Below are 22519 nucleotides of genomic sequence, written 5' to 3' on the forward strand. Positions count from 1 at the left end.
AGCTTCTTCATAAATATATAAAATAAAATAAGGACTTTGGCCTTAGCATGGTGAGATCTGTGTAATCATTAACTCTTTGTCTTAGAGGAACAGTTTTTGTTTCATAAAATCGAGTAGAAAGGTCTATTGTGAGTAGAAATTAAATAAATGAACCTGATATTCAGCAGGAGTAGTGAGAACCAGATAAAAGCTTTTCTAGTGTAAGATTTTGTGGATCCAGATACATGTTCTGATCTTGATGACTGCTCAGTTTCACCTTCAGTCCTCCAGAGTTTTAAAGATTCTCAGAGCCAAAAGGTGTGATGTATACAATGTGTATTTATTTTTACTTGTGGAATAAACCCAAGACATGCTCACTTTCATGGAGTGCCTTTGCCTGGATGGGTGTGATGTGACATCAGGAATGCAAACCCTGGGTGTGCTGCAGGCAGCAGAACCAAGGTGAGTGGCACAAAGAGAGAACTGGAGTGGTTGGGGCGAGGGGAGAGGACCCTGAGTTTTTGGCAGGAAAAAGGAGTGGTGCTGTGAGTGGCAGCAGGAAAAGAGGTTGGGGAGAGAGGCTGTGTTTGGTTCCTAATGCATGATACTCCCTGTGCTGGCACAAAAGAGTGAGGAAGACCTGTTGTCTGTGCAGACCTTTTGAATCAGAGGGGAGAGAGATGCTCTGTGGGAAGGACAGAGAAACATGAGGATGGAGTGTGAACAGGAGAAATAAGAGGGGGTAGGATCAAGGGTATTGAAGAGGCTGGGTTCATAATCAGCCCCTGGCTACAGTAAGCAGTTGTGAGTGATTCCAAGTGTACCTGAGAGTTTGTGTGGGAAGCTAGTGCAGACCAAATCACCATGGTTGTTTCGTGTCCCGTAGAGCACAGATTGAAACCAAGGCCATCTTTCTCTTCTGTTTATCTATGTCCTTTGGGGGTTTTTTACCTGAAAGCAGCTTCTCAGGTTTAGGTTGGATAATATGTTAAAGGACATAAATGGTTCTTTAATACTAGATATGATTTTAGACAGTATAATACCTAGAGGGAGAACAATTTACAGCACAAAGGTAGGTAGTGTTCATTTTTTTTATTGACTATAGAGGGAGACTAGAATTACAAGTGCTGACAGAGTCCCAGCCCAAGCAAACAACATGCTGTATGAACTTCTCCTCCGTTCGTGCTGTTCAGCACCACATCTGTTCAGCTGAACAGATAACAATAATAACATTTTACTGTTTTGGCTGACAGCAGCAGAGAAAACACTCTGGCTCCTTTCAAAGTTGTCCCAGCGTTGCTGAAGGTTTAGTCACTTGCTTGTCAAGGGCTGGTACAGGCAGGTAGGCAAACTGGAAAACCTAGTATTGCATAGCTGAGAGTCAGAGTTCTCACGGCTATGCAAATCGATACTTCCTCCGCCTTCCCTTTCTCTGCAGCTAGGGCAGCTGACTTTAATTATTCTTCCAAGGAATTCCCCTACTTTAACAGTACTTAGAGACCTCTCCTATGAAAACTATCCCCCACTCTTCCTGTTTCCAGCCTCGTGTCAGAGCTACTACTGACCATAATTGCAGCTGAAACAAGGAGGAAATGAGTTGGCTCCGTGCTCACTTCAGAGACAGAGGTCTTCGCAGAGGACCCTCTTCAGAGACAGAAGCAATGAAAAGGCAGAACTCTGCTCAGGAGCATGAAATTATTGAATTACAAGAACAAAATGTGGAGGAAAGCGAGACTGATCGTGACAAGCCTCTAAATGCTCAAACGAGAAAGGTAGGAATTTCGTTTGGTCATTTGATCCTCCTGGTGGGAGATGTATTTCCCAAATACTACACAGCAAGAGAAATTACATTTAAAGGAACATTTTGTAGGGGTGATTTAATTTTTTGTTTGAGATAGAGGGAAAGAGACTAAAATACCATTATATGTATTTTTTTTTTCTTATCAATGAAGTGTTCTCATATGAGTGTGGGGTTTTAAACTTTAATTTAGGAAGTGAAACTGCAATTGGTTCTCAGAGTTTTGTTTTCTTTTCTAATGTGCTATCGGTGGGATTGGTCTCAAAACCAGAAAAAAAGTTGAAATAAGTTTTAAAACTGGGCTTTCTTTTAGTAGAAATTAACCAGGAAACAGTGCTGCCAAACAAAAATAAGATGTCCTCGAACAGAGCATACTGGATTCTCTTTATCTCTGAGTAATTTTCAGTCCTTAACAAGTATGAATTTTTATCAATAGAATGCTCCAAAACCTCAGTTAAGATCAGCACGTGAATCCTACGGGAGGGAGCTCCTAGTCTCTAGTTTAAAGTGACAGGAACAGAATAATTCCAGCAGAGGAACATCATATTCACACGTGGCTGTTGTACGAGTTACTGCAGGAGCATTTGTGTGGCATTACTGCAGGAGTATTTGTGTGGCATTACTGTTTATAGTTAAGTTCTATCACTGTGCATCAAGCACTCTGCACCAATGGTGGTGTTGTTTTCACTCCAGGACCAATGGAGTTGGTCTGCACAAAGCTCTGTATAAAGGGTGATGGATTTTGCATAAAATCAGATTTTTTACTCTCAGCAGCCTTTGGAGTCAGTCTTTTCATTCCTGTTCTGCCTCAACAGCATCACTTTGCCTTGGCAGAACTGAGTTTTCATCTGAGCTCTCTTTATGCTGGTTACAGCAAGTGTCTTCCCATCCTGCACAGACTGCTGGAATTCACCATGCTCTGCCTTTTTGCTCATCAGAGCTGCCCTGCCCACTGGGACACTTCCTCAGCTGCTGTTGCTTCCCCACGGCCCATGGGCAAAGTTGGGAAGGTGTTGGACTAGTTGTGGAGCTGAATGTTTTCTCGGGATCAAGCCAGTTTGCTATGTGTGATTAAGAGCTGTGTTTTGGGATAGTCTAAACATGTGGTGGCTCAATCAAAACTTGGGCTTGACATCTGCCTGTCTCAACTGATGAGGCTATGGCTGACTTCATGGTTGCACTCTAGCCAGTAGTTACTGGCTTTTAAAAATATTTTAGATACAAAATTATGTTAGTGTAAAGTACTAATTTGAAAATCATACTTCTGAAATATTTTAAAAATCAAATTAAAAAAAAAAAAGTGTGATCACAGCTGAAAGCATGCTGTAAACAAAACCATATTCAGTGCTTGCCTTTCATTCTCCAGCAGAGCAAAATTCTTTGTGCAGAGGTGTCTAAAGAAACCTTTTCTGCCTGTGCTCCTGGAGGAATCTCTCTTGTAAACTCTTTCTCTGTGTGTCTGTTTTCTCTCCCTCTTCCCCTGCCACCCACATAAAAGCTTTTAGCCAGCTGCTCGATTCAGTTAAATTCAGTGAAAGCCTCTCTCTTACTCTGTGTTCTTAGAAAGTTCAAAAAGTAAAGGAAGGAAACGTGGATTAGTGCCTCCAGCAGCAGCTGGTTCCTGCCAGTCTGCACGTGTGTGGCCCAGATAACCTACAGCACGTGCTCTTCCTCACCTGGTACTGATGACAAAAAGGACATAGAGTTTACTACTACCTTCATGGTGGATGTAATTAAAAAGACAGCATGGTTTGCTTATGAATTCAAGCCTTGCTTCAATCTTCTGATTCTTCTGACTGTTTTGCCATCACCTAAGTTTGTTTCTTCTCCCCCCCCACCCTTGTTTTTTTTTTTAATTTTAATCCTGCTGGATTAACTTATTAAAAGACTAATTTCTGTTACGGTTTTCAGTCTTATTAAAAATGAAATCACAGGCAAGGTATTGCCCTTTCTCTCCCATAAGAATGTACATACATGCACAATTGCTTTGAGTGCAGTTCTCTTTTGACCTCACAGAACAGGTGAGATTTGCATTAAACCCTCTGTTAAATACCTTCAAGTTTCCAATCTTCTGAAGAAAAAGTAAGTCAGCTATAAAAGTTTCAATTATTTTTACTGGGGGTTTAACACAATAGTATCTATCAAATAGCATTGCCTCTGCATTGGATGCTGGCACCCAGAAGCTATGCAGGTTGACATCATCAATGCTGCAGAGATGAATGATTTTGGAAATATCTCCAGAGACACCCTTTTAGTTGGGAGAGATAACAGACATTATAATGAGAGCTTGTGAAATATCCAAATTTAACTCACATAGTTAAAAAAAAATAAAAAAAGTGGAGCCAAGAAATCACCTTTGCAGTACTTTAGCTTTATCAGCCTTTCAGAAGTTGGAAATTCTGTATAAAGGGGAATGATCTCTCTCAAGTGAATATCCTTTACCTTCTCTAGGTCTGCATTTTCTCCTGCAGCAGTAGTCAAGGTTGGGACCCCTGATATAGGCTCTCCCATCTTTGTGGGATTTTTGTTGCTAAATGTGACAGTAGACATGCTTCAATGGGGTTTTTTTCCTGCCTTATTTGATTAATCAGTATGCCCTTCTCTTTTATACCTAGGAGAGAGATCCCTGGAAATCATGCAGGAATGTAGTTTTCTGGAAGTGTAAACTATGGATGCTTATATCTACGATATTTCTAGTGATCATCCTGGTCATTCTCATCAGCCTAATTCTTTATTCTAGTAAGTATCTCGCTCTTGGTTACAGTAATACAAACATGCTATATGTATAATCTAATTGAACACAAATGCAACAATAACATCCTTAATGTTCTTCAGTAAACTGCTGAAGGAATTAGGACACTGACTGCAGAGGGTGGTACTGTAGTTCAGGAGTTGTTGTGAATGCTTTTATCCTAGCAGGCAGCAAGGAACTTGTATCCTGATCAGGTGGCAATTCAATTTTGTAGCAAGTGAGAAAATATCACAAGAAGAGATTTGGATATGAGGATGGAAATGATGTTTGTAATGTTGGGATGAGTGCCATGGATGACTTAGGTCCCATGGTGTCATTGTCTGTCAGACTCCCAGAGCAGATGGCTTTTGCTAATGGAGGTGGGTGACTGACCTCCAGGTGATGTCACTTTTTTCAGATGATTTGCACTTTCTTTCTGTCTTTCCCAGTCAGTCCTTACCTAAGTAATCCATGAGAAAGCCAAGAGGGTTGTTTTTCAATACTTCAGCTATCTGAACCTTTTTTCTCCCCTTTCCATCTCCTTTTGATTATTAGATGTTTACACAGATGAGGATGACTACTGGGATCCTGAAGAATTACTAAGCAATGGAAATTTTCACAATTTTTCAGGAACAGTGGAGTTAATGTGTAGTCTTCCACACTTCTCCTCCAAGGATGTTACTAAGAGGGTAAGTGTTTACGTGATTCTTGGTAAAGTTGATTCTGTTTAGAACACAGATTCAATGTTTTGCCTTTTAAGAAGTTTCTGTTTCTCTGCGTAGCAACTCAGTCATTTGCAAGTCCACAAATAAAATCTGTTGTACTTTTTAAAGTTGCAATTTAGAAAAAAAAAAAATTGTCTGCTTTTAGGCACAAGAAAGTATTGATTTTTTCCCATAAATTTGACCATTTGTTAAGACACTCTCTTCACCTTTTTTGTAGAATCACTGAATAATTTAGGAGAGGCCTGTGAAAGCCATCTAAGCATAATATAGGCTAAAAATCCTATGTGCTGCATATGTACTTGTAGTACGTATGAATACATCCTATGTACTCTTATGAGCACATGATTACAGCCTGGGTTTATAGCTGTGATTTCTGCTGAGCCAGAACAGCTCTGAGTTACAGCTGAAATATGCTCAGCATACATGGCAGGGATCATTTGGACATGGTGGGAAGGCAATTTCAGGACAGAGACCCTTCCCCCACAAAGTAAGAGTTAGAAGAGCCTTTTGGTACTAATTAGATTCCAAACCTAACATTAGTTTCACATGGGAACATGAGCACATGCTTTTAGTTCACCTTGAGTGCCTCCATTGTGTTAAGGTCACATAGCAATCACTTAAATGCACAATTAACTTATCTGTCAAATTTAAATGACTCTCTACCTTTTCCAGGGCAGATATTTCCTGTTATTTGACCTTCAGCACCTGTTTTTGTGCTCCTTAAAGCACTTCGAAAGAATGATTTGCTATGCTTTTTTTTTGTTGTTTGTTTGTTTTTTGTTTTTTTTTTTTGGGAGATTGAGTAGAAGAAACATATTTTTCTCTCTCTCTCAGCTAACAGAGGTCTACAGCTCATCTCCAGCTTTAGGACGATACTTTAGGTCAGCTCAGGTGATTTCTTTCAGGTAAGCAATTTCTGTCACCAAAGTTATCTGAAAATTACAGGCTTTTGATGAGACACACATGTGCATATGTAAGTACGTACAATATTTAAATCTGTGAAAAATAGGTTGTTTGGGGAAAATTATGTGTATAGGCAGTGAAAACTGGTCACAGGATCATTTGGTGTAAATGGCAAATGCTGCTAAAATTATATAATGACAAGAACATATTGGTGCTGTGAAGTATCATCTCTGTTGCCTTTGGTTCCAATTGCAGCCCTTAATAAACATATTCAAAGATATTTATTAAAAGTAAAATTAATTGCTGGAGATGCTTAAGATTGATGTAGTTTAAATAATCTTAAATAAATAAAACCGGGTTCATGGGGAGGAGAGAATAATTTTGTTCCCAAAAGAAATAAAGGCAAGAGGAATATACAAGTCTCCTGTCATGAAGAAATAGCAGGAAGGCAAAGGAAGACAGAGAGCTTTCCCAAGGACTTCTGAAAAAGAACTTTTAAAAAAGAAATTAGACAGGACAAAATCAAGAGAGGTAGTTTATAAAGTCCCAGGTCCTTTGAGACAGCAGTGCCAGAGGAAAAGCCACGTTGCAATGTGGCAAGGGGCAGTCTTGAGGGTACTTTGCTCCCTTGCCCTGCCAGCCTACTGTGAACTGTAGCTCCTTGGCCTTGCTGATACTAACTATGATTTAGACCATCAAGTACAAAGCTGAAGTTCTGCACATATATCAGCTAATAACTCTCTCTGCCTCTTTGATGTCTCTCTCTTGCTGTCTTCCTCTCTTTCATTCCTTTTATTTATCCCCGTTCAAGTATTTTTTGAAAATGTTTTGAATTCTCTGAGTACAAAAGGTAGCTGTTGAATCGTAGTCAGTTTTGGTAGACCACAAAAAAATGGAATCTCCAGAGATGGTCTCCAGCTCACTGGTTTGTGTAATCCACCCCAGAGCTGAGTCAGGAGCACAGCTGCATGGTCCCACGTACTGCTGGCAGGAAAACAAACCTTCCTACAGGTTCCTAGGGAAACTAGGCACAGGATATTGCAACACCTCTTACAACACCTCTTATCAGTAGCTCCTTGTGAAGGACCAGTGCTGAAAACCACATCCCATTAGAGCACGTGTCCAATTGCCCCTCGTGCATTTGAAAACGTGTCCCTGAATGGCTTTAAATATGTACCCAGTTTCAAGACCTGTTCTAAAAAAGGAGTTTTCTTTCATAATGCTTTTCTTGGGGAAATGGTTTGTTTTAAAAAACTCATTCCAACATCGATATGAAAAGTCAGTCTTTCAAAAAAAAAAAAAAAGAAATGTTGAAACTTGAAGAAATTCAAAATTCATCCTTGACTTTGTTTTTCAGTAATGAAAGCTCCACTGTAATTTATCAGCTAGTGTTTTCTGTACCACCATCAACAGAGGGATTCATGGAAAACAATATGAATCCAGATTTTATAAGGAACATTTTGCGTCAAAATATTTATGATGAAGATACTCTTAATCCTGAGACATCTGAATGTGACAGGTTAAAGCTCGACCCAACTTCTCTCACATGTAAGTACTGTACATTTAAAAAAACTGTTTCTTTACAAAGAGCAAAAGTATCTATGGGAAGAGAGGGAAATGCTTCTAGAAAGATATTGAGATTCCTTAGTATACATTATTTGCATAACAGTATTAAGACTCTTTTAAAATAGCTTTCAGAAACTCTTGATATGCTTAACTTAAAACCTGGGACTCACTGTATGGTCCTCTGATGAGAAAGGAAATAGTAATGAGACTGGTTAGGTGTGGACTCCAACCAAACTTTTCTGATCTAATATTGCATTTTATCTATACAAAAAATTTCTCCTTGCATATATGTGCACCATAATGGAGAGACAAATAATTTAAAATGTTTCTCCTTATTGTACATTTGGTTTTGAATGCTAGCAAAACAAATTTTAATCCAAGGGATGAAAAATACTTCTGATTTTTGTCCTTCTGTAAATTTTTGGAAAGTTTATTTTGCACCGAAAATACTTTTTAAAGGAAACAAATGTTCATTCTTCCAGGTTTTCTAGACAGTGATTCCAATGACTACCAGCAACTAGGTAGTGATTCCAATGCATTTATATTTGTCCTGATAGAAATGCCCATATAAAAGTCCCTTGAGCTGTAAATCTATACTAAAAGCAATGCATGGAGCTGCCTCCCCCCAGTGCCAATTTACTGAGTCACACCTATGTGCTTTTAGAATAATCCTAGGCTAACAATTCACCATTGCAGTGTAGGTAAGGTTTCCAATTAGCTTATATTGGTTTTTCTTGGGATGTTTACCAAGGGACAAGAGATCAACAACTCATAAGTTTCAATTTTCAGAAGCATTTTTTTCTTTATATATTGACAGGATTCTTAGAAAAAGTAGTGTAAAAGGAGACAGGAAAGAATATGTAGAAATAACTATTTAAAGTTTCATTTTGGTATTTATATTGTACTGTTTTAACTTTCACAGAAATTATGGAAAGATTCCTCATCTCCATCACCACCTAGAAGAGATGGGATTCCCTATCTATAAGCAATCCCAGGGCAGGAACTATTCATTAGGTAGAAATGCTTCTAAAATTGTTGTCCTAGAAATACTGCCTGTGGTGCAATACTGTAAATGAAAAATGTGGTATATTTATGGCAGTGTTGTATTGCTATAGCACCACAACCTCCTTCTTCTATATCTCAATAATCCGTTTCACCCTTGAGAAAATCATGTATTTGATGCATGCTCTGTTGGCTTTGAAAGCTCTGCTTTGTCTTGCCTTATGATTAAATCTAAATACTCTGCATAAGCCTTAAAAGCAGTCTTGAACATGGCTCCTCTCTTTTTCTCTTGGCTTATGCAAAATTATCTGTACAGCTTCATCCTCAATGCTCACTTCCACTCAAACTCATATCTGTCATTTTTTCCCTCCAAAATTCATATGCCACATTTACTTGTTGCTCTTTCCTTGTAAAACAGCCTGAAAACCTAAAAATATATATGTATACATGAGTATATATATATATATATATATATATATATATATATATATATATGTATTTTTATTCTTTGCACTAGCTTAAGAATGCTTTAGCTCTCATAATTTCCTTATTCTTCCTACAGTCTCCTTGAATAAGGTATTCTTTTCTGTTTTTCTCTTCTTCAATGTGAAATATGAAAGAAGAAACCAACAGCATGAAGATACATATCTTGTTCACTAACACAGCTGAATGTCACAGGAATATTAAAGGGTCGAATTATCGGTGTGCTTTTACAGTTAGCTACTACTAGTAGTGAACAGACAGATATTTGATCTGGTTTTGTAAACCTGAAGACTAGTCTACATCCTTAATTATAGTTCCTGCCCAGCACTGGTGACAAAAATGAACAGATGTAAGGTATTTGCCTTAATAAGGCAGTAAATAGTTGCTCTTGTTGATGAGAGACCAGATGAGATGAATCAGTGCAAAGAGGAAGGTGCTGAAGCAGAAGATGTAGGCCAGTTACAGACAGTAATTGCCTATAACATAAAAATTAAGCATTAACTTTATGCAGAATGGAACATATTCACTACCATGTGAGTGAAGTGTATTTTGTAATTTTTTTATAGTTTTATAAATGTTAGTACTGTTGCATAGAACTTTTATTTTAAGAAGCATTTTGTATTATAAGAAATATGCAATGGAAAATTGTTTTTCTCTTTCTAATATTACTAGTTTATTTAAGGAGTAATCTGACAATGTTGTTGTGCATTAAATTATTTATTTTTACTCTTAAGGTGACTGTTTTCATTCTTTAGCACCTCTAGTCTTTCAGCCATGTGAGTTGGAAAATAGCCATTGGAATTCTAAATGCTGAGCTGTGTGAAGCATGTCTGACAGAGCTGTATGCTCAAACCCATAATTGTTGTTGTTTGTGTTTAAACTGAGCTTAGGAAATGTTCTGGACCAAATCAGTAGTTTGTATGACTCTCATGTCTGCAGCTTATTCTGATTCCCTCTTGGTTTGTAAGATACAGGAACTATAATTTCTCATGCTATAATAGTCTATGCAGCATAGAGGTAGAAGAGAGATTCCTTTTAATTTTTACACTGGGGAAGGATAAACTTCATGGTTTAAATGGCTTGTCCCAAAAGCAGCAGGCTATGAAAGTACCAACAGCAAAAAAATTGCTGTTGAGATGCTGCTCAAACTTACTGCTCTCACCAAGACACCTGATCCTTTCCTTGAACACTTCTGTATCTTGATTCTAGGAACTGAAAAATAAGGTAATGATTAAACTTCTTTATGGAGATACCCACATGGGCGTTAAGAGTTGAGAAAGGAGTCAAGCATTCATTTTTTTCCAGCCATCCTCCTCTATGTCCATATCTTTACCCCAGAACCTCACAGGAAAAGGGAGGTGGAGCTGTAGCAAGATGTGATATTCAACAGAAAATGTCTGACTTTACAGACTGCATCCAGTCAGGTTTTGAACTCTCATTGAAGGAAGTGTCAAAAAAATAAGTGGTTTCTGATTATATATCTGTGAGGTAAATTGCCCATGTAAAAGAAAATTAAAAAGCAAATTAATTATGACTCAATCCATTAGGGACACAGCAGTGTCCCTATTATTACATCAATTCAGATATTTTGTGTGAATGATCAATATTAATTTTCATAGAAGGAATGAGGATACTTTAATGACTGAGACTACTGAGACATCGTTAAAAAGCAGCTTGTGGAGTGTAGTCAGCCTTTTAAAATCCTATGGCAGGTGTCATTTGTGTGGCCACAAACTGGAGACTCCAAAAGGACTGAGCTGTGGAAGCATTGTGTCATGGAAGCAGCACCTGGACTTCTGCCACTGAGAGGTGGTTATCACCTTGGAAGCATCAGTATCAACTGTATTCTCGTGGGTGTAATATTTGTTTTGTGTGCAGTTTATTGTTTTGGGGCTTTTTATTTAATTCCAACTTAAAGACTTCACACTAAGTAGTATTACAGTAGAAGGGGGAGGGAGGAATTTGAGAAATGAGCTCTTTATAAAAATTGTGCATTGTATAATGGGACAAATCAAGCATGTCAGAGAAATTTTGGACAAGAGCAAGTGCATCTAACACAAGGTTTATGCTTTCCTTTAAACATGAAATATTCCCCAAACAAACAGAAAGACTCTCTTATTATTGCATTTTTGAAACTTATAGCAGTAGTTCTTTAAGGACCCTTTAAAAAAAAAGAAGTATTCTAAAAGCCCAGAAAAATGTACAGCCTCAGTTGCTTAAAATACTGTAGCTCCTAATTTTCTGTAGAGGAACATTGTCATATGATGGCAGTGGCTACTGATTCCCCTGGTGTCATTGTCAAGTCCTGTGCCCAGTCCATGTTTCTTTCTCTGATCAGCTGTTCACAGACAAGTTTGTCTCACAGTAAATGATTGGTAGATGTAGACTAATATGTAAGCTTGGTAACAAGAGAGATATTTGTTTGAAGAGTCAACAGCAGAGGCGGGATGGTCATCATGGCTGTACACACTCAGGCAAAAGAATACCTTCTAAGTTACCAGGACATCATCATATTCACTGTGCTCTTCTGTGCTGGTGACATTTGCCTTCTTCTCAGGCACACTGATGAGTGCATATTCTGTCTTACTGTTGCTGTCAACAACAGAGATTTCGTGTTTCACATCATGGCTGACAGTCGAGTACCACAGTTCGCTGGAATTCGTAGATTCTTTTTTGGCAACGTGCTCCTGAGGGGGAGAAGGGGGAGAGAGAAAGAGCAAAGCTTCAGTGTGGTTATTATACCCTGGAGAAGTTTGGAGAGGTGAGCAGGTCTGGTACAGCCTCTAGTTGTGCAGGTGACAAATACACACAGCATTAATTTGGAGGAAGGGGGCGGTCAGGGTGACTTGCAGAATAAAAAGCATAATAAAATCAAGGAAGAAAGGGAGGGATAGGAGTCACAGCAAGCTGCCAGAGAGACTGTAGGGTCTGGGAGGCAATTAAGACCCCAAGTGCATGTGTCTGTGTGGCTGTCCAGGAGATGCACTGTCCTGGAAGGGGCCCTGGCCTTCAGAGATGGAAGTGAGAGCTAATCCCTTCTGCAGCATCCCTCACCTGATGTTGTCCTTGAGAAGAGAAGGAAGAGAAAGAGGAGCCCATTAGTGAAGGAGGAGGTAAGATTGTGTGGGCAAATGCCTTGCCAACTCTGTTTAGACTTGTCCCTCCTTTTGGCTCCTGAAGGTGTTTGCTAATGGGTTGTGGGTGATTGTGCATTAAATGACTCATTAAGTCTAAAGGGACAATGTGCACTGATTAGGTACTTGGAGCCAGAAGTAAAAACATTTGTTTGCCTTTATGTTCTTGATTTGAGTTCACTGGGTACTGAAGCCACTACTGGCTTTATAGTGGCATCCTCTGTTGTCTGCAGTAGTGGCAGTATTTTGAGTGAATGTTGCTGGGTTCATGGTGACATTTGTATCTTCCACACTCTGTAAGTGGAAAAGAGGTCCCTGTTTCATGGGTTAAAAACTCCAAAGGCTTAGCTTTTATTTTTCAAGCCTAAAAGAAGGATAATGTTAAAAAAAAATTCCTGCAGAATTTGGCTTGGATTTTTCCAGGTTTATGCAAATCATATTATCTGTTTAGATTCTGCTTTGTGTGGAAGATCTCCTGACCTTGAGAACACTTCAGTGAAAATAAATTCTGATTTTTGCTTTGAGGTTTTTAAAGATTTGAGATGTAGAAACTCCACTTGCTTCCCCTAGTCATGATTGCAAAGATGGAAGGACAGCAGTATTTCTCTTAATGTACCTCTGAAATGAGAACAGGTAAGCTCTTAATTTTCATGAGTAAGTGGCTCTCAATCCACTGAGGGAAGTCTGGAGCATCTCTTGTCCCTTCAAACACATAGGCCTAACCACGACTTGCTCTGAGTCACATTTTCCAGAATCCTTCCAGTCATCATGTTTTGAAAGGCTGTTATCAGCAGCCTTCTCCTATCAGCAGGGAGGCTGAAGTGCAGAGGTGGGGAAATCTATCCCACATGCCAATGGAGCAAGTGTGAAAACTTCCATTATTCACAGGCCAAGTTTAACACTCAGAAGGGGCATCTTTCCTACTACATTAACATCCCTTCGAGAACTGTTTTCAAACCACGCTCTGGGGCTTTTCCTTGGGACACCAAAATCTCTCAAAACAAGACAGCTGCTTGGCAGGTTCCCCATTGCAGTTCCACCCTCTCCTCTTCCCACACAGTCCATCCTACACTCACAGGCACAAGTGATGAGCTCACTTCATCACACCCTTTTCTGTCATCTTGCCCACTTTCTTCAAAATTTTCTGCTAAACACCCACTTATCTGCTGGGCAGCAACTTTTGCTTTACTGATGTCATCTTTGTTAAAAAAAAAAACAAAACAACAACAACAAACAAAACCAAGCCAACTCAGGCTGCTAAATGGCAGCGCTTCATTCTGCAGTACACAGGGTTTCTGGTCATTGCTCATCATCAGGGACTCGAGAGGCAACTTCATTTACCCTCTGCTAAAATGCACTATTTACAAAGCAGAGGCAGCAAACCACAGATACTCAGCTCCTGCCTCTCAGAGCTCAGCATATTAATACACAGAAACAACCACAGACAAATGGCCACACAAGTCTGTGAAGTGCAACAGTTGAGGGCTGTTACCCCACCCCTGACTTCCAGGATTATAAATTTGGGCAGAGAAGCAGGGAACACACCAAGTTAGAGTTTCCTCTTAAATTACTCTGGGGTGCATTGCCAGAATTCCTAAAGCTAACCTCAAAGCAGGGATGTAAAATGAACAGGCAATGTGTTTATCTTACCAGTCTTTCCTTCATTGCAATGTAAACATTCACACCATTATGATTTATCAGAAACTAAATGTGCAGCCTGAAAGGTCATGTTTGGATTTTTTTCTTCTTTTTCTTCCTTCTAGAGGCAGTGAGACACTGGAAGGGGAAATCTTATTCTTTTCCAACAGAGACTTAGTCATTTGTTGATACACCTGCTATTTTTTTATAGTGCAAAAATTAACCAAAACCATTTAAGCCTCAAAGTATTAACTCTCCCTTTGTTTTTCAACTGAAGAGTTCTTTATTACTTAAACCTGGTTGGCAAGAGTCCATTTAAATGACTTTTAGAAAAAGTCACGCCGAAACTGAAACTGTTTTGGGAAACGTGTCGGTAAAAGTGAAACTCTTTAGGGAAAAATTCAAGAGACTGGCCACCAAAAAGCTGAGTGGAGATGGGAAGGAGGAGGAGAGAGAAGCACCCCTGCAGCTCTAAGTTGTGCAGTGGCTGAGGACATTCACTGAGACAACATCACAAGGTTCAGCCTCCTGAATTGTCTGATTTGGGCCAGACCACATTACATTCAGCCTCAGAAATGATGAGTGTGTGCTGCAGTCTGCTTGGTCTGATTATGGGCTTTTCTTTCTTCTGTGGGAACATGATGGACACTTTGTCTTTCTAATATGTGGATGTTTTGGACTCAGCTGCCCCAGAGAGTAGGGATGGGGGGAGGGAAAATCAGTTTTAGTCTTTACCTTGATGGAACCTGGTGGAGAGCTGCAGGTCTGTGCTAAGGAAAGAGAAAGAAAACACATGTGATTATCATTCTCTGGTGTACAATTTTCATCAGCACAGGATTTACTCAGTCACAGACTGAACAGAGGCTGTGCAAAAGCATGAACTTGTGAGACAATAGTAGGGAAAAGGGTTGAACCTCTGAGAGCTAAATAAATCTGATGGCTTTTTGAGATTTATCTTGTTTCTATTTTATACACACTTGTGTCACACATCATTGCTCACTGACCTGAATCAAACCTAGATGTGCAATCTTCTTGGGTTTTTCTTTTGTTTCATTTTGTTTTCATTTAAGTAACTGAAATCAGTTTTATATGTCTGTCTTAGAAATGAAAGTTCTTGCTGTCTGACTGTGTTTTAGCTTTATGACCCATGCAGCCTTAATTCTGCCTGGGATCACTGGCTGGTGCTGGGGCACAGATGCACTGCCTGATGTGCACTGGGTATCTGTGTGCACAGGTTTGGAAGTCTGGAGCTTTTCTGGAAATTTGTGTCTCTGTCCCAGAAATGTCTGAGTGGCAGAGGTCTATCATTTTATATCCTGCTTTCTCTTAGCCTTGTCTTTATCAGTCTGGCTGGTTCTTAATATGAGGTGTACTGAACACGTTACTCCTGTAAAATTCCAGAGCTGAACTTTCACTCTTGTTTGAGATAACAGAGCTTTTTAAGCCTGCTTGTTTTGCAACCTGACAGGAGAGACATCAGTCTTTCAACACTACATTAAAGCTGCCATCTTAGAGAATTAATGGTGTTTTCAAATATTAGTGTGCTGCCTTAGCACTACTATGAATTAAGAGAGGGTTTTTGCTAATACTGCAACCTGTGAAACTGGTCAAAGTATTATACCTTTGCTACGTGAACGGCTTTACCCACAAAAGGGATCTAAACCAAGACCTGATTCACGTGAGCACATGTGATCCTGGCTATCATAGTCTTCCCTATTTGCAAATTCAGTAAGAAGAAACTATTTTGTGAGTAGGACACCTCTGACGTGCATTCAGAGAAAGTCCCAGGCAGTGCTTGTGCATGGGGAACAGGCTCTGGTGTGTGAGCAGATGTAGGCTGTGCTGTGCTAGCAGCCTCCACCTCCTTTGCAAGGCAAGAAGCAGGGGCACATCCAGGTTCTCCCACTGCCCTTGCAGGCCTGCAGGTATGGCAGTGACATCCAAGGGTCCCATTGCAGGAGGCTGAGGAGAGGATGGCTGCCCACTCCTGCTGCCTTCTCTGGAAACAAAAAAGACCAAAGAGCCCCCGAGTAACCCAGCACAGAGGGCAGGTATATCCCTCTCTGGATGCAAGGAGGTTTCCCTCCACTGGGAAGCAAAATGCCTCGCTGTGGCTGCTGCCTGTGGCTGTGCCTGCCAGCTGCCTCTGCAGTGATGCACAGAGCTCCCCCATGTCCCCTTTCATGCCATGCCACACCACCCCCGAGGGGCTGAAGCAGATTCTTTACTTACTTTGCTTGTGGGAGTATCTTTTTCTCTGGCTGGAGACTGGCACTTTCCACCTAGGGCATGGAAATAAAGGTGAGCAGGCAGATCTGGGGCTTCACAGTCCTCACTTCTCGCTGCCAGCCAGGGGCACACTAAACCCACAGGCAGATGTTCTCCAGTTGTTTGAACAAAGCACTTTATGCAGCTTCTCTGCTGCTGTTCTCCCCAAGACACAGCCCCTGGCAGGCACCCAGCCCTGCTCTGGGGGTTGCAGAAGCCGAGGCTGCCACAGGGTAGGAGAGGCACAAATCACAGATCAGGGATGGCAGATGTTACAGCGTTTAGCTGTTCCTGGGAAGGACAGAATTTGTTCCCTGGGAACCCTGGCAAACTAAGGACAGCACATAACTTTGTGGATTGGAGGAGCAACCAGCCTTTGTGGGTGTGGTGGTTTTGTATGGGAGGCATTTCTGGAAGTGATGTAAAAACTTCTGTGTAATTGATAGTCTGCAGAACTACTGGGAAGCTGTACGTGCTTCTGTGCAAAACAAATGTTAAAGATGAAACATCCCTGGAAAGCTTTCTTTTCTTTCTTGTCTGGGAATAGGTAATAAGATAATAAATTAAAATCCTCTTGTAGAGCTGTAGAGAAAAGGCTCTGTTTCCCTGTTACACATAAAAGCCATGGGGAGAGGTGTGGGTCTCAGATTCAGTCAAAGAGAGAAACTGAGAGTTTCTAGCCAGGCAAAAGCCTGGGAAAGAGCTGGAGAAGAATGTAAATAATTCTATATCTCTCTTATTTTTCACACTCTTTATAGTTAATTCTATCACTGTGTGTCAAGCACTCTGCACCAATGCTGTGAGTTGTTTTCACTTCAGAACCAATGGATTTGATCCTTGTGAAGCTCTGTATAAAAGAGCGGGGTATTTTGAATAAATTGGAGTTTTACTCTCAGCAGCCTTCTGGTCAGAGTCTATTCATTCCTGTCCTACCTCGACAGTGAGAGAGATGAAAGGTTCAATTTGATATCAATATCAAATTGATATCAAAGGCCTCCATGCTAAAGTAAGCAGATGTTAAAGTAGCTTTGATCCTGTGAGAAGTTTGGACAGAGAAAGAGAGAAGAGTGGTCCTGTGCTTCCAGAAGAAGAAGAAGAAGATCTCTGTTCCCAGAGATAAAGATAATTGTAGAGACAGATAATGAGAACTTTTTGCCTTTGAGCAGTTCATCTTTAAAACAGTACCCCATATGATGACATGGCCTATAAACACAGCTGTAGGAAAAGCTTGTAGAAAATAGGAAGGACTTCATGATTGCAGATTTCCCCAGGTGGCTGGCTGCTATTCATGAGGAAATTGAGAGCCACGAGAGAACTGTTTTTTTTCTTGTGGAGAAGTCTCCATAACATTAACAAGAAGGACTTCTCTCCTTAAGTGAACTGAAGAAAGACTATTCTAGAATTACTAAGCTGACTGAAATTGTAGGTTTTATTTCTTTTCATTGTCAGTGAGAAAGAAAAGGTCACGGGAGGAAGAGAAGTATTCTAAAAGTTTTGTTCTGATTCTTATTACTCTTTCTTCAGTTAGTGTTAATAAACCTTTCTTTATACCTTTTTAAAGTTTTGAGACTTTGCCTCTGTCCTAATCCTACCTCACAACAGAGAGTGCATTGGTGATTAGCCAACACTGAACCCACCACACTTTCTAGTGCATTAACTGAGAAATCTCAAATTAAAACTAACCAAAACTACTACACTGGGCTTGTCCATATTAAATGGCTCTAGGTGGGTGAACCAGCAGCAAATACTGTGAAAAGATAGGAAAGAACCAGTCTCATGCTCCCACAAATTATCTACATCAATCTGACCTCTAGCATGTCTTGGGAAAAAGCAAAAGGAAGAAAAACATAATGATAGTATGACAGAAAGGGCAAACACATAGAGGTGAGTGCAAATCGTGGATTTGATCTCTAGCAGTTGAAATAATCCTTGCTGGTTCAAGCAGATGATTTTATTTGCAGGTTTTTCCCAGTACTGAAATTATTTGGCAAAGTTAGTTAGCCTTTACATTGTGCTCAGGCTGCTGTTAGCAAGTTTCTTGGTAATAAGAGCTAGGCTTTCTAGGAATTGCACTGTTGCTTATAGTTTACAATTTTGACCTTGTAAAAAGCCAATAATTAACAAGCATTTTGCAATGTAGTGTTATATGCTAGATTTATGTATATAAGAATGTGCTAAGAGATGTAAAGCTAACAAGTCATAAGAATTTAGGGATTACACACAGGATGCTGCTGGAGGTATATTATGATTCAGTCTCTATTTGTTTATTTGCATTTTTTTCCTTTCCCAGGACTGAGGAAAATAGGCAATTCCATTATTCTTTTTTGCTATTGATACTTTCCTTGCTAAATGTGTGCTCTTAGGTTTTATTTTTTTATAAATTACCTAAGTTCCACAACTCACCTGGAATGATTTATTTTTGCAGATGTCCCTGGTACTCTTATAAGAGTAGCAGAAAGTTTTGCAAATATCAGTGAACTTCCTAATTTTCTCTTTAGTTGGAGAACTTGAATAGCTGGGTATAAAAATACACCTGGGTATAAAAATAAAGCTGTAATACTACCTCATTCCAGGTTACTTGCCTGGTTTTCTTTGAATTATGTACAGAATTTTGCTATGCTGGATATAAAATTCTCTAGCTAAGTTGGAGATGCCAGTGTGACTATTTCAAATAAATTATTTAAAATAAAATATGTGTATATGTATTTATAATGCACATAGCTTACATTAGAAGCCTGTTGTAGCTGTCAGATATTGTGAGTTTGATATAAGTATTTTTGTTTCTGCTGTCTATTTATTCCACTTATTTTTATTTATATTCAGTTGGCTTCTGATTTTTTTAGACCCTTGGTCACGTAAAAACCTGTTGGCTAGCTCTTCCCATGGATTGTCAGAAGATAAATAGCATATGTTCCTATAGCAAATTAGATCTGTAAACTGATGCATAATTTTAGATAAATTCTTATTTAGTCAGTCATGGCTCTTACTGAGCTGTGGTTTTTTTGGGGCAATTATAAGTATAGATTTATTAGTAAAAATGTTGGGAAATAGTTCTGATCAGCAGTCATGAGAGAGGACAAATGTGACTGTCATTAAAATGAGAACAAAGGCAGATTTCCTTTTTTTTCTTTCCATAGTTTCACTTATATCTTTGCAGAGAAGCTGCATGAATTCTGTTACTGGGCTGTCTTGCTCAGGAAGTGGTCAAACCAAATACAGAAATGCCTCTAAAAAGCAAACACTTCAAACAGAAAGGATGAAATGGCAGACATGGGGATGTATAGGAAGAAGAAAAGAGTCAAGAAATTAATTACAGAGGAAGCAGCAGAGGCACAGATAAATGGTAAGATCTGCAATATTTTGTCCCAGCAGCTGCTGTTGAGAGCTCAAGTTTGTGTTGCCTGCTTTGCACATCTGAAACTAAGATTGCCTTCAGTCTGAATTTACTTCAAACCAGCTGCCAAAGGGCCAAGAGACAGGGCAGTGGATATCCCTTTCTGCCCCTGAATGGGCATTCCTGGGCAGAGGTAGTGGGATGCTGCTGGTAGCATCATACAGACACCCTCAGAACCATCTTAATAATGCTGATTCCAGAAATATGAAGCTCCTCTGACCTGCTGTGGGCCATGATATCATCAGCCTCCAGGAGGGAGGGCTTCAGGGGCACCTGCTGCAGTTGTTGTCTCTGTCTAACTTGGTGTCCCATCCCACAAAAAAAGGGTATTGCTCCAGAAAGAGCTGGACCTTCCTCCAAAAATACCCAATTCTTACCTGACTCCTTAAATCACCACCTCTGACACAAAACTGCCAAACTCTCAAAATTCCCCACATGCAACCAAATACAAAGCACCATCCTTACTCTGAGGCTGGCTGCTTGGCAAAGAAAGCCAAATTCCCCATCACTTCAGTATGTTTTAATTCCTGCCACCCCTGTAATTGACTCTGGGGCCTCTTCCCTTGGACCCCACCAGACACAGCTGGTCCTCACCTACATGTGGACTAACTGATCTGATTAACTTTGCCGGCCTCTCTGATAATTTTGGGATATTTCTTCCAGCCAGCTGCCAATTCTCCCAAGACTTATAGACACTCTTTCACCTGTTTTCACCTGATTTTTTCCCACATGTAGTCAGTGACTCAGGAGAGATGCTGACAGCTGGATGATATGAATGCATGAGCCTCATTCCTTAGGAATTTTATGTGGATGGGCTGGGTGTTACAAGATATAAAAACTTTGTTTTGTACCCTGAACTTTCCCTTTAGGCTGACTCTGAGCTGGCCCTGTGCTGTGGAGCAGAGGAGCCTCTCCTAGCTGATCCTCTGCCTCTCACACTGCCTGGAGAGCATCAGTGGCCAAGACTTGACCTCTGCAGCCCCAGAGTTTTACAAGCATGCTGAGTAACTGCATAGGAATGACTGTTTCTCTGGAAAAAAAGAACCAAAACCAAACCAAAAACCCCACCCTCATCATTTCTCCATCCCTGTGAACTTCTGTGAGTCTATGATTTTTCTGGAAGACCAAAAATTGCAGCTTTGTCAGCAAGGGGGCAGCTATGACTGAGGAGAGATGTGCTACATAAAAATCACCCCAAGCTGGCACGGCTTGTCACCCCATAAAAACCCCCCCAGCTGGAGTGAGGTGATTTGCAGCTGCTCTCAGCCATGCAAGGGCAGCTGGTCAATGTTCTCCCTGAATGGCTTCTCCTGACAGTGACTTGCTGGAGTTTTTGAAAGTAAACAAAAGAGGGTGTGGAGCTGCATGAGCACAAACTGGAGCACAGCACCATGCCAATGATGTCTTTTATGGCAGTGGCCCTGCCCTCTGCTGAGGGACACAGTTTTCATGGCCCCATCAAGCTAGCAGAAGAAAAATCTGCCTTACAAAAACCTTGCTTGCAGTGTTCTTATAAAGAATTCTGATCTTATTCCCGCTCCTAAAAAGCAGTCAGGAATTATTTCAAAAGCTACACAATGTAAGGGTGACAGGACCACTTAAAGCAGTGGGGATACAGCAGACCTGGGAGCTGAGAGCCTGGACCTGAGACCCTGAAGGCACAGCAGCTCATCACTGCTCCTTGCTGCCACAGGTGAGGAACCACCAGTTTCACATGGATTATGTTTGTCTTGACTCAAACTGCTACCCAAGAGCAGGGCTTCACACTTTGGGGACTTCTGCCCTTTTCCTCAAGGCCAGGTGATGTGGTCACAACTTAGACATCTGGCCACAGACCTGCAGAGATGTGAGAGATGTGTTCTCTTTGCAAACAAGAGGAATGTTGAATTTTGGCAATGGAGTGCCTTGTGTGAGCTCCTAAAGACCAAGCAGTCAGAGTGCACTACTCAGAGGTTGCATGACCTTTTCTCTGACCTACCAAGAAGACAATGGAAAAGAAAGAGAATTTTCCATCTGTCCTAGGTGGTTCCTGTTGATCATCCTCCTCTGTCTTTATAATTCCTTAGGAATCAATCTATTCCTAACCACTGTTGTACATAACTATAGGATACTCACATATCTCATGTACAGCATTTAAATGTATTGACAATTTAGTCTATTTCTATATAGTGTATATAAAAGTTTGTCTTTATGAGATATGAACCAACAGATAAGAGATAGCAAGGAGAATCTCCTCTAAGATTCTCCTTACAGATTATGTCACCTCTGTAAACATCATCCTGAGGCAATACTCTTTGACATACTAAGAACTATATTGTTTATCTTAATTTGCTTGCTAAATTATGTTTTGTTAATCAAGAAGTTCCTCATGGTGCCTTTCATGATCCCTTGAGGCTGATTCATTTCAGGTATAATTTGTTTTGGAATCATGCTCTTAGTCTTGTTGTTTAGTAATTAAATGTAAAATGGTATTTGACCTACCTTATTTTTGGTAGACAGTTTCCCATCCTTCCACTGGATCTCTGCACCCTTTGGTAGCCAGTTTTGGTGTGGTTTCCTTGCTAGCTGAATTGTTTTTTGTACTGACTGTTTTACAGAATGAAACTCAGTGGCTAAAGCAGTTCATTGTCTCACTGTAAGTGGATGAAGCGTACTCCAATGTTGTGCACCTAAAAAAAACAAAAACCACCCCAAAGCCTCCCCTGTAGGCAAACACTAGCAAGTGGGGGTGGGAGAGGAAGAGAGGTGGAATGGATGAGTGATGCAGCTTCCTGGGGTGCTGGGAAGAGCTGGTGGCCTCCACAAAGTGACTGAGGTGTTGCAGAATGGACTCCCTCTAGGTTCTGTACTCTGAAATAGCAACTTATGGTGGTTTTGACAGGAGGAAACCACATGCCT

General features: G+C 40.3%; 2 protein-coding genes across 2 annotated transcripts; one reads left to right on the forward strand and one right to left on the reverse strand.

Annotated features, from left to right (window-relative positions):
• Positions 1-1571: 1571 nt before the first annotated feature.
• Positions 1572-8273, forward strand: C2H3orf52 (chromosome 2 C3orf52 homolog). The gene is made up of 6 exons (XM_031506313.2): positions 1572-1751; positions 4393-4516; positions 5064-5197; positions 6068-6138; positions 7494-7684; positions 8185-8273. The coding sequence occupies exons 1-6, from the start codon at positions 1572-1574 to the stop codon at positions 8271-8273; spliced, it is 789 nt and encodes a 262-aa protein (XP_031362173.1).
• Positions 8274-11148: 2875 nt separating this feature from the next.
• On the reverse strand, positions 11149-22277 carry LOC144248378 (uncharacterized). The gene is made up of 4 exons (XM_077790529.1): positions 22103-22277; positions 16192-16241; positions 14695-14729; positions 11149-11874 (listed from the first exon to the last, which is right to left on the reverse strand). Exons 1-4 carry the CDS (start codon positions 22126-22128, stop codon positions 11677-11679), a joined length of 309 nt encoding a protein of 102 aa, XP_077646655.1. The 5' UTR covers positions 22129-22277; the 3' UTR covers positions 11149-11676.
• Between the last annotated feature and the right edge of the window lie 242 nt (positions 22278-22519).

The sequence above is a fragment of the Lonchura striata genome, chromosome 2 (assembly GCF_046129695.1).
Source record: "Lonchura striata isolate bLonStr1 chromosome 2, bLonStr1.mat, whole genome shotgun sequence".
NCBI lineage: Eukaryota > Metazoa > Chordata > Aves > Passeriformes > Estrildidae > Lonchura > Lonchura striata.

What these genes read in the sequence shown, in the direction of transcription:
- C2H3orf52 (XM_031506313.2), top strand. Translation starts at nt 1,572, where the DNA reads ATGAGTTGGCTCCGTGCTCACTTCAGAGACAGAGGTCTTCGCAGAGGA. An exon ending in GCTCAGGTGATTTCTTTCAG is followed by an intron (nt 6,139 to 7,493) that starts GTAAGCAATTTC and finishes TTTGTTTTTCAG; the next exon opens with TAATGAAAGCTCCACTGTAA. An exon ending in CGACCCAACTTCTCTCACAT is followed by an intron (nt 7,685 to 8,184) that starts GTAAGTACTGTA and finishes TCATTCTTCCAG; the next exon opens with GTTTTCTAGACAGTGATTCC.
- LOC144248378 (XM_077790529.1), bottom strand. Translation starts at nt 22,128, where the DNA reads ATGGGAAACTGTCTACCAAAAATAAG. An exon ending in AACTGTCTACCAAAAATAAG is followed by an intron (nt 16,242 to 22,102) that starts GTAGGTCAAATA and finishes TCCATGCCCTAG; the next exon opens with GTGGAAAGTGCCAGTCTCCA. An exon ending in AAGATACTCCCACAAGCAAA is followed by an intron (nt 14,730 to 16,191) that starts GTAAGTAAAGAA and finishes CTCTTTCCTTAG; the next exon opens with CACAGACCTGCAGCTCTCCA.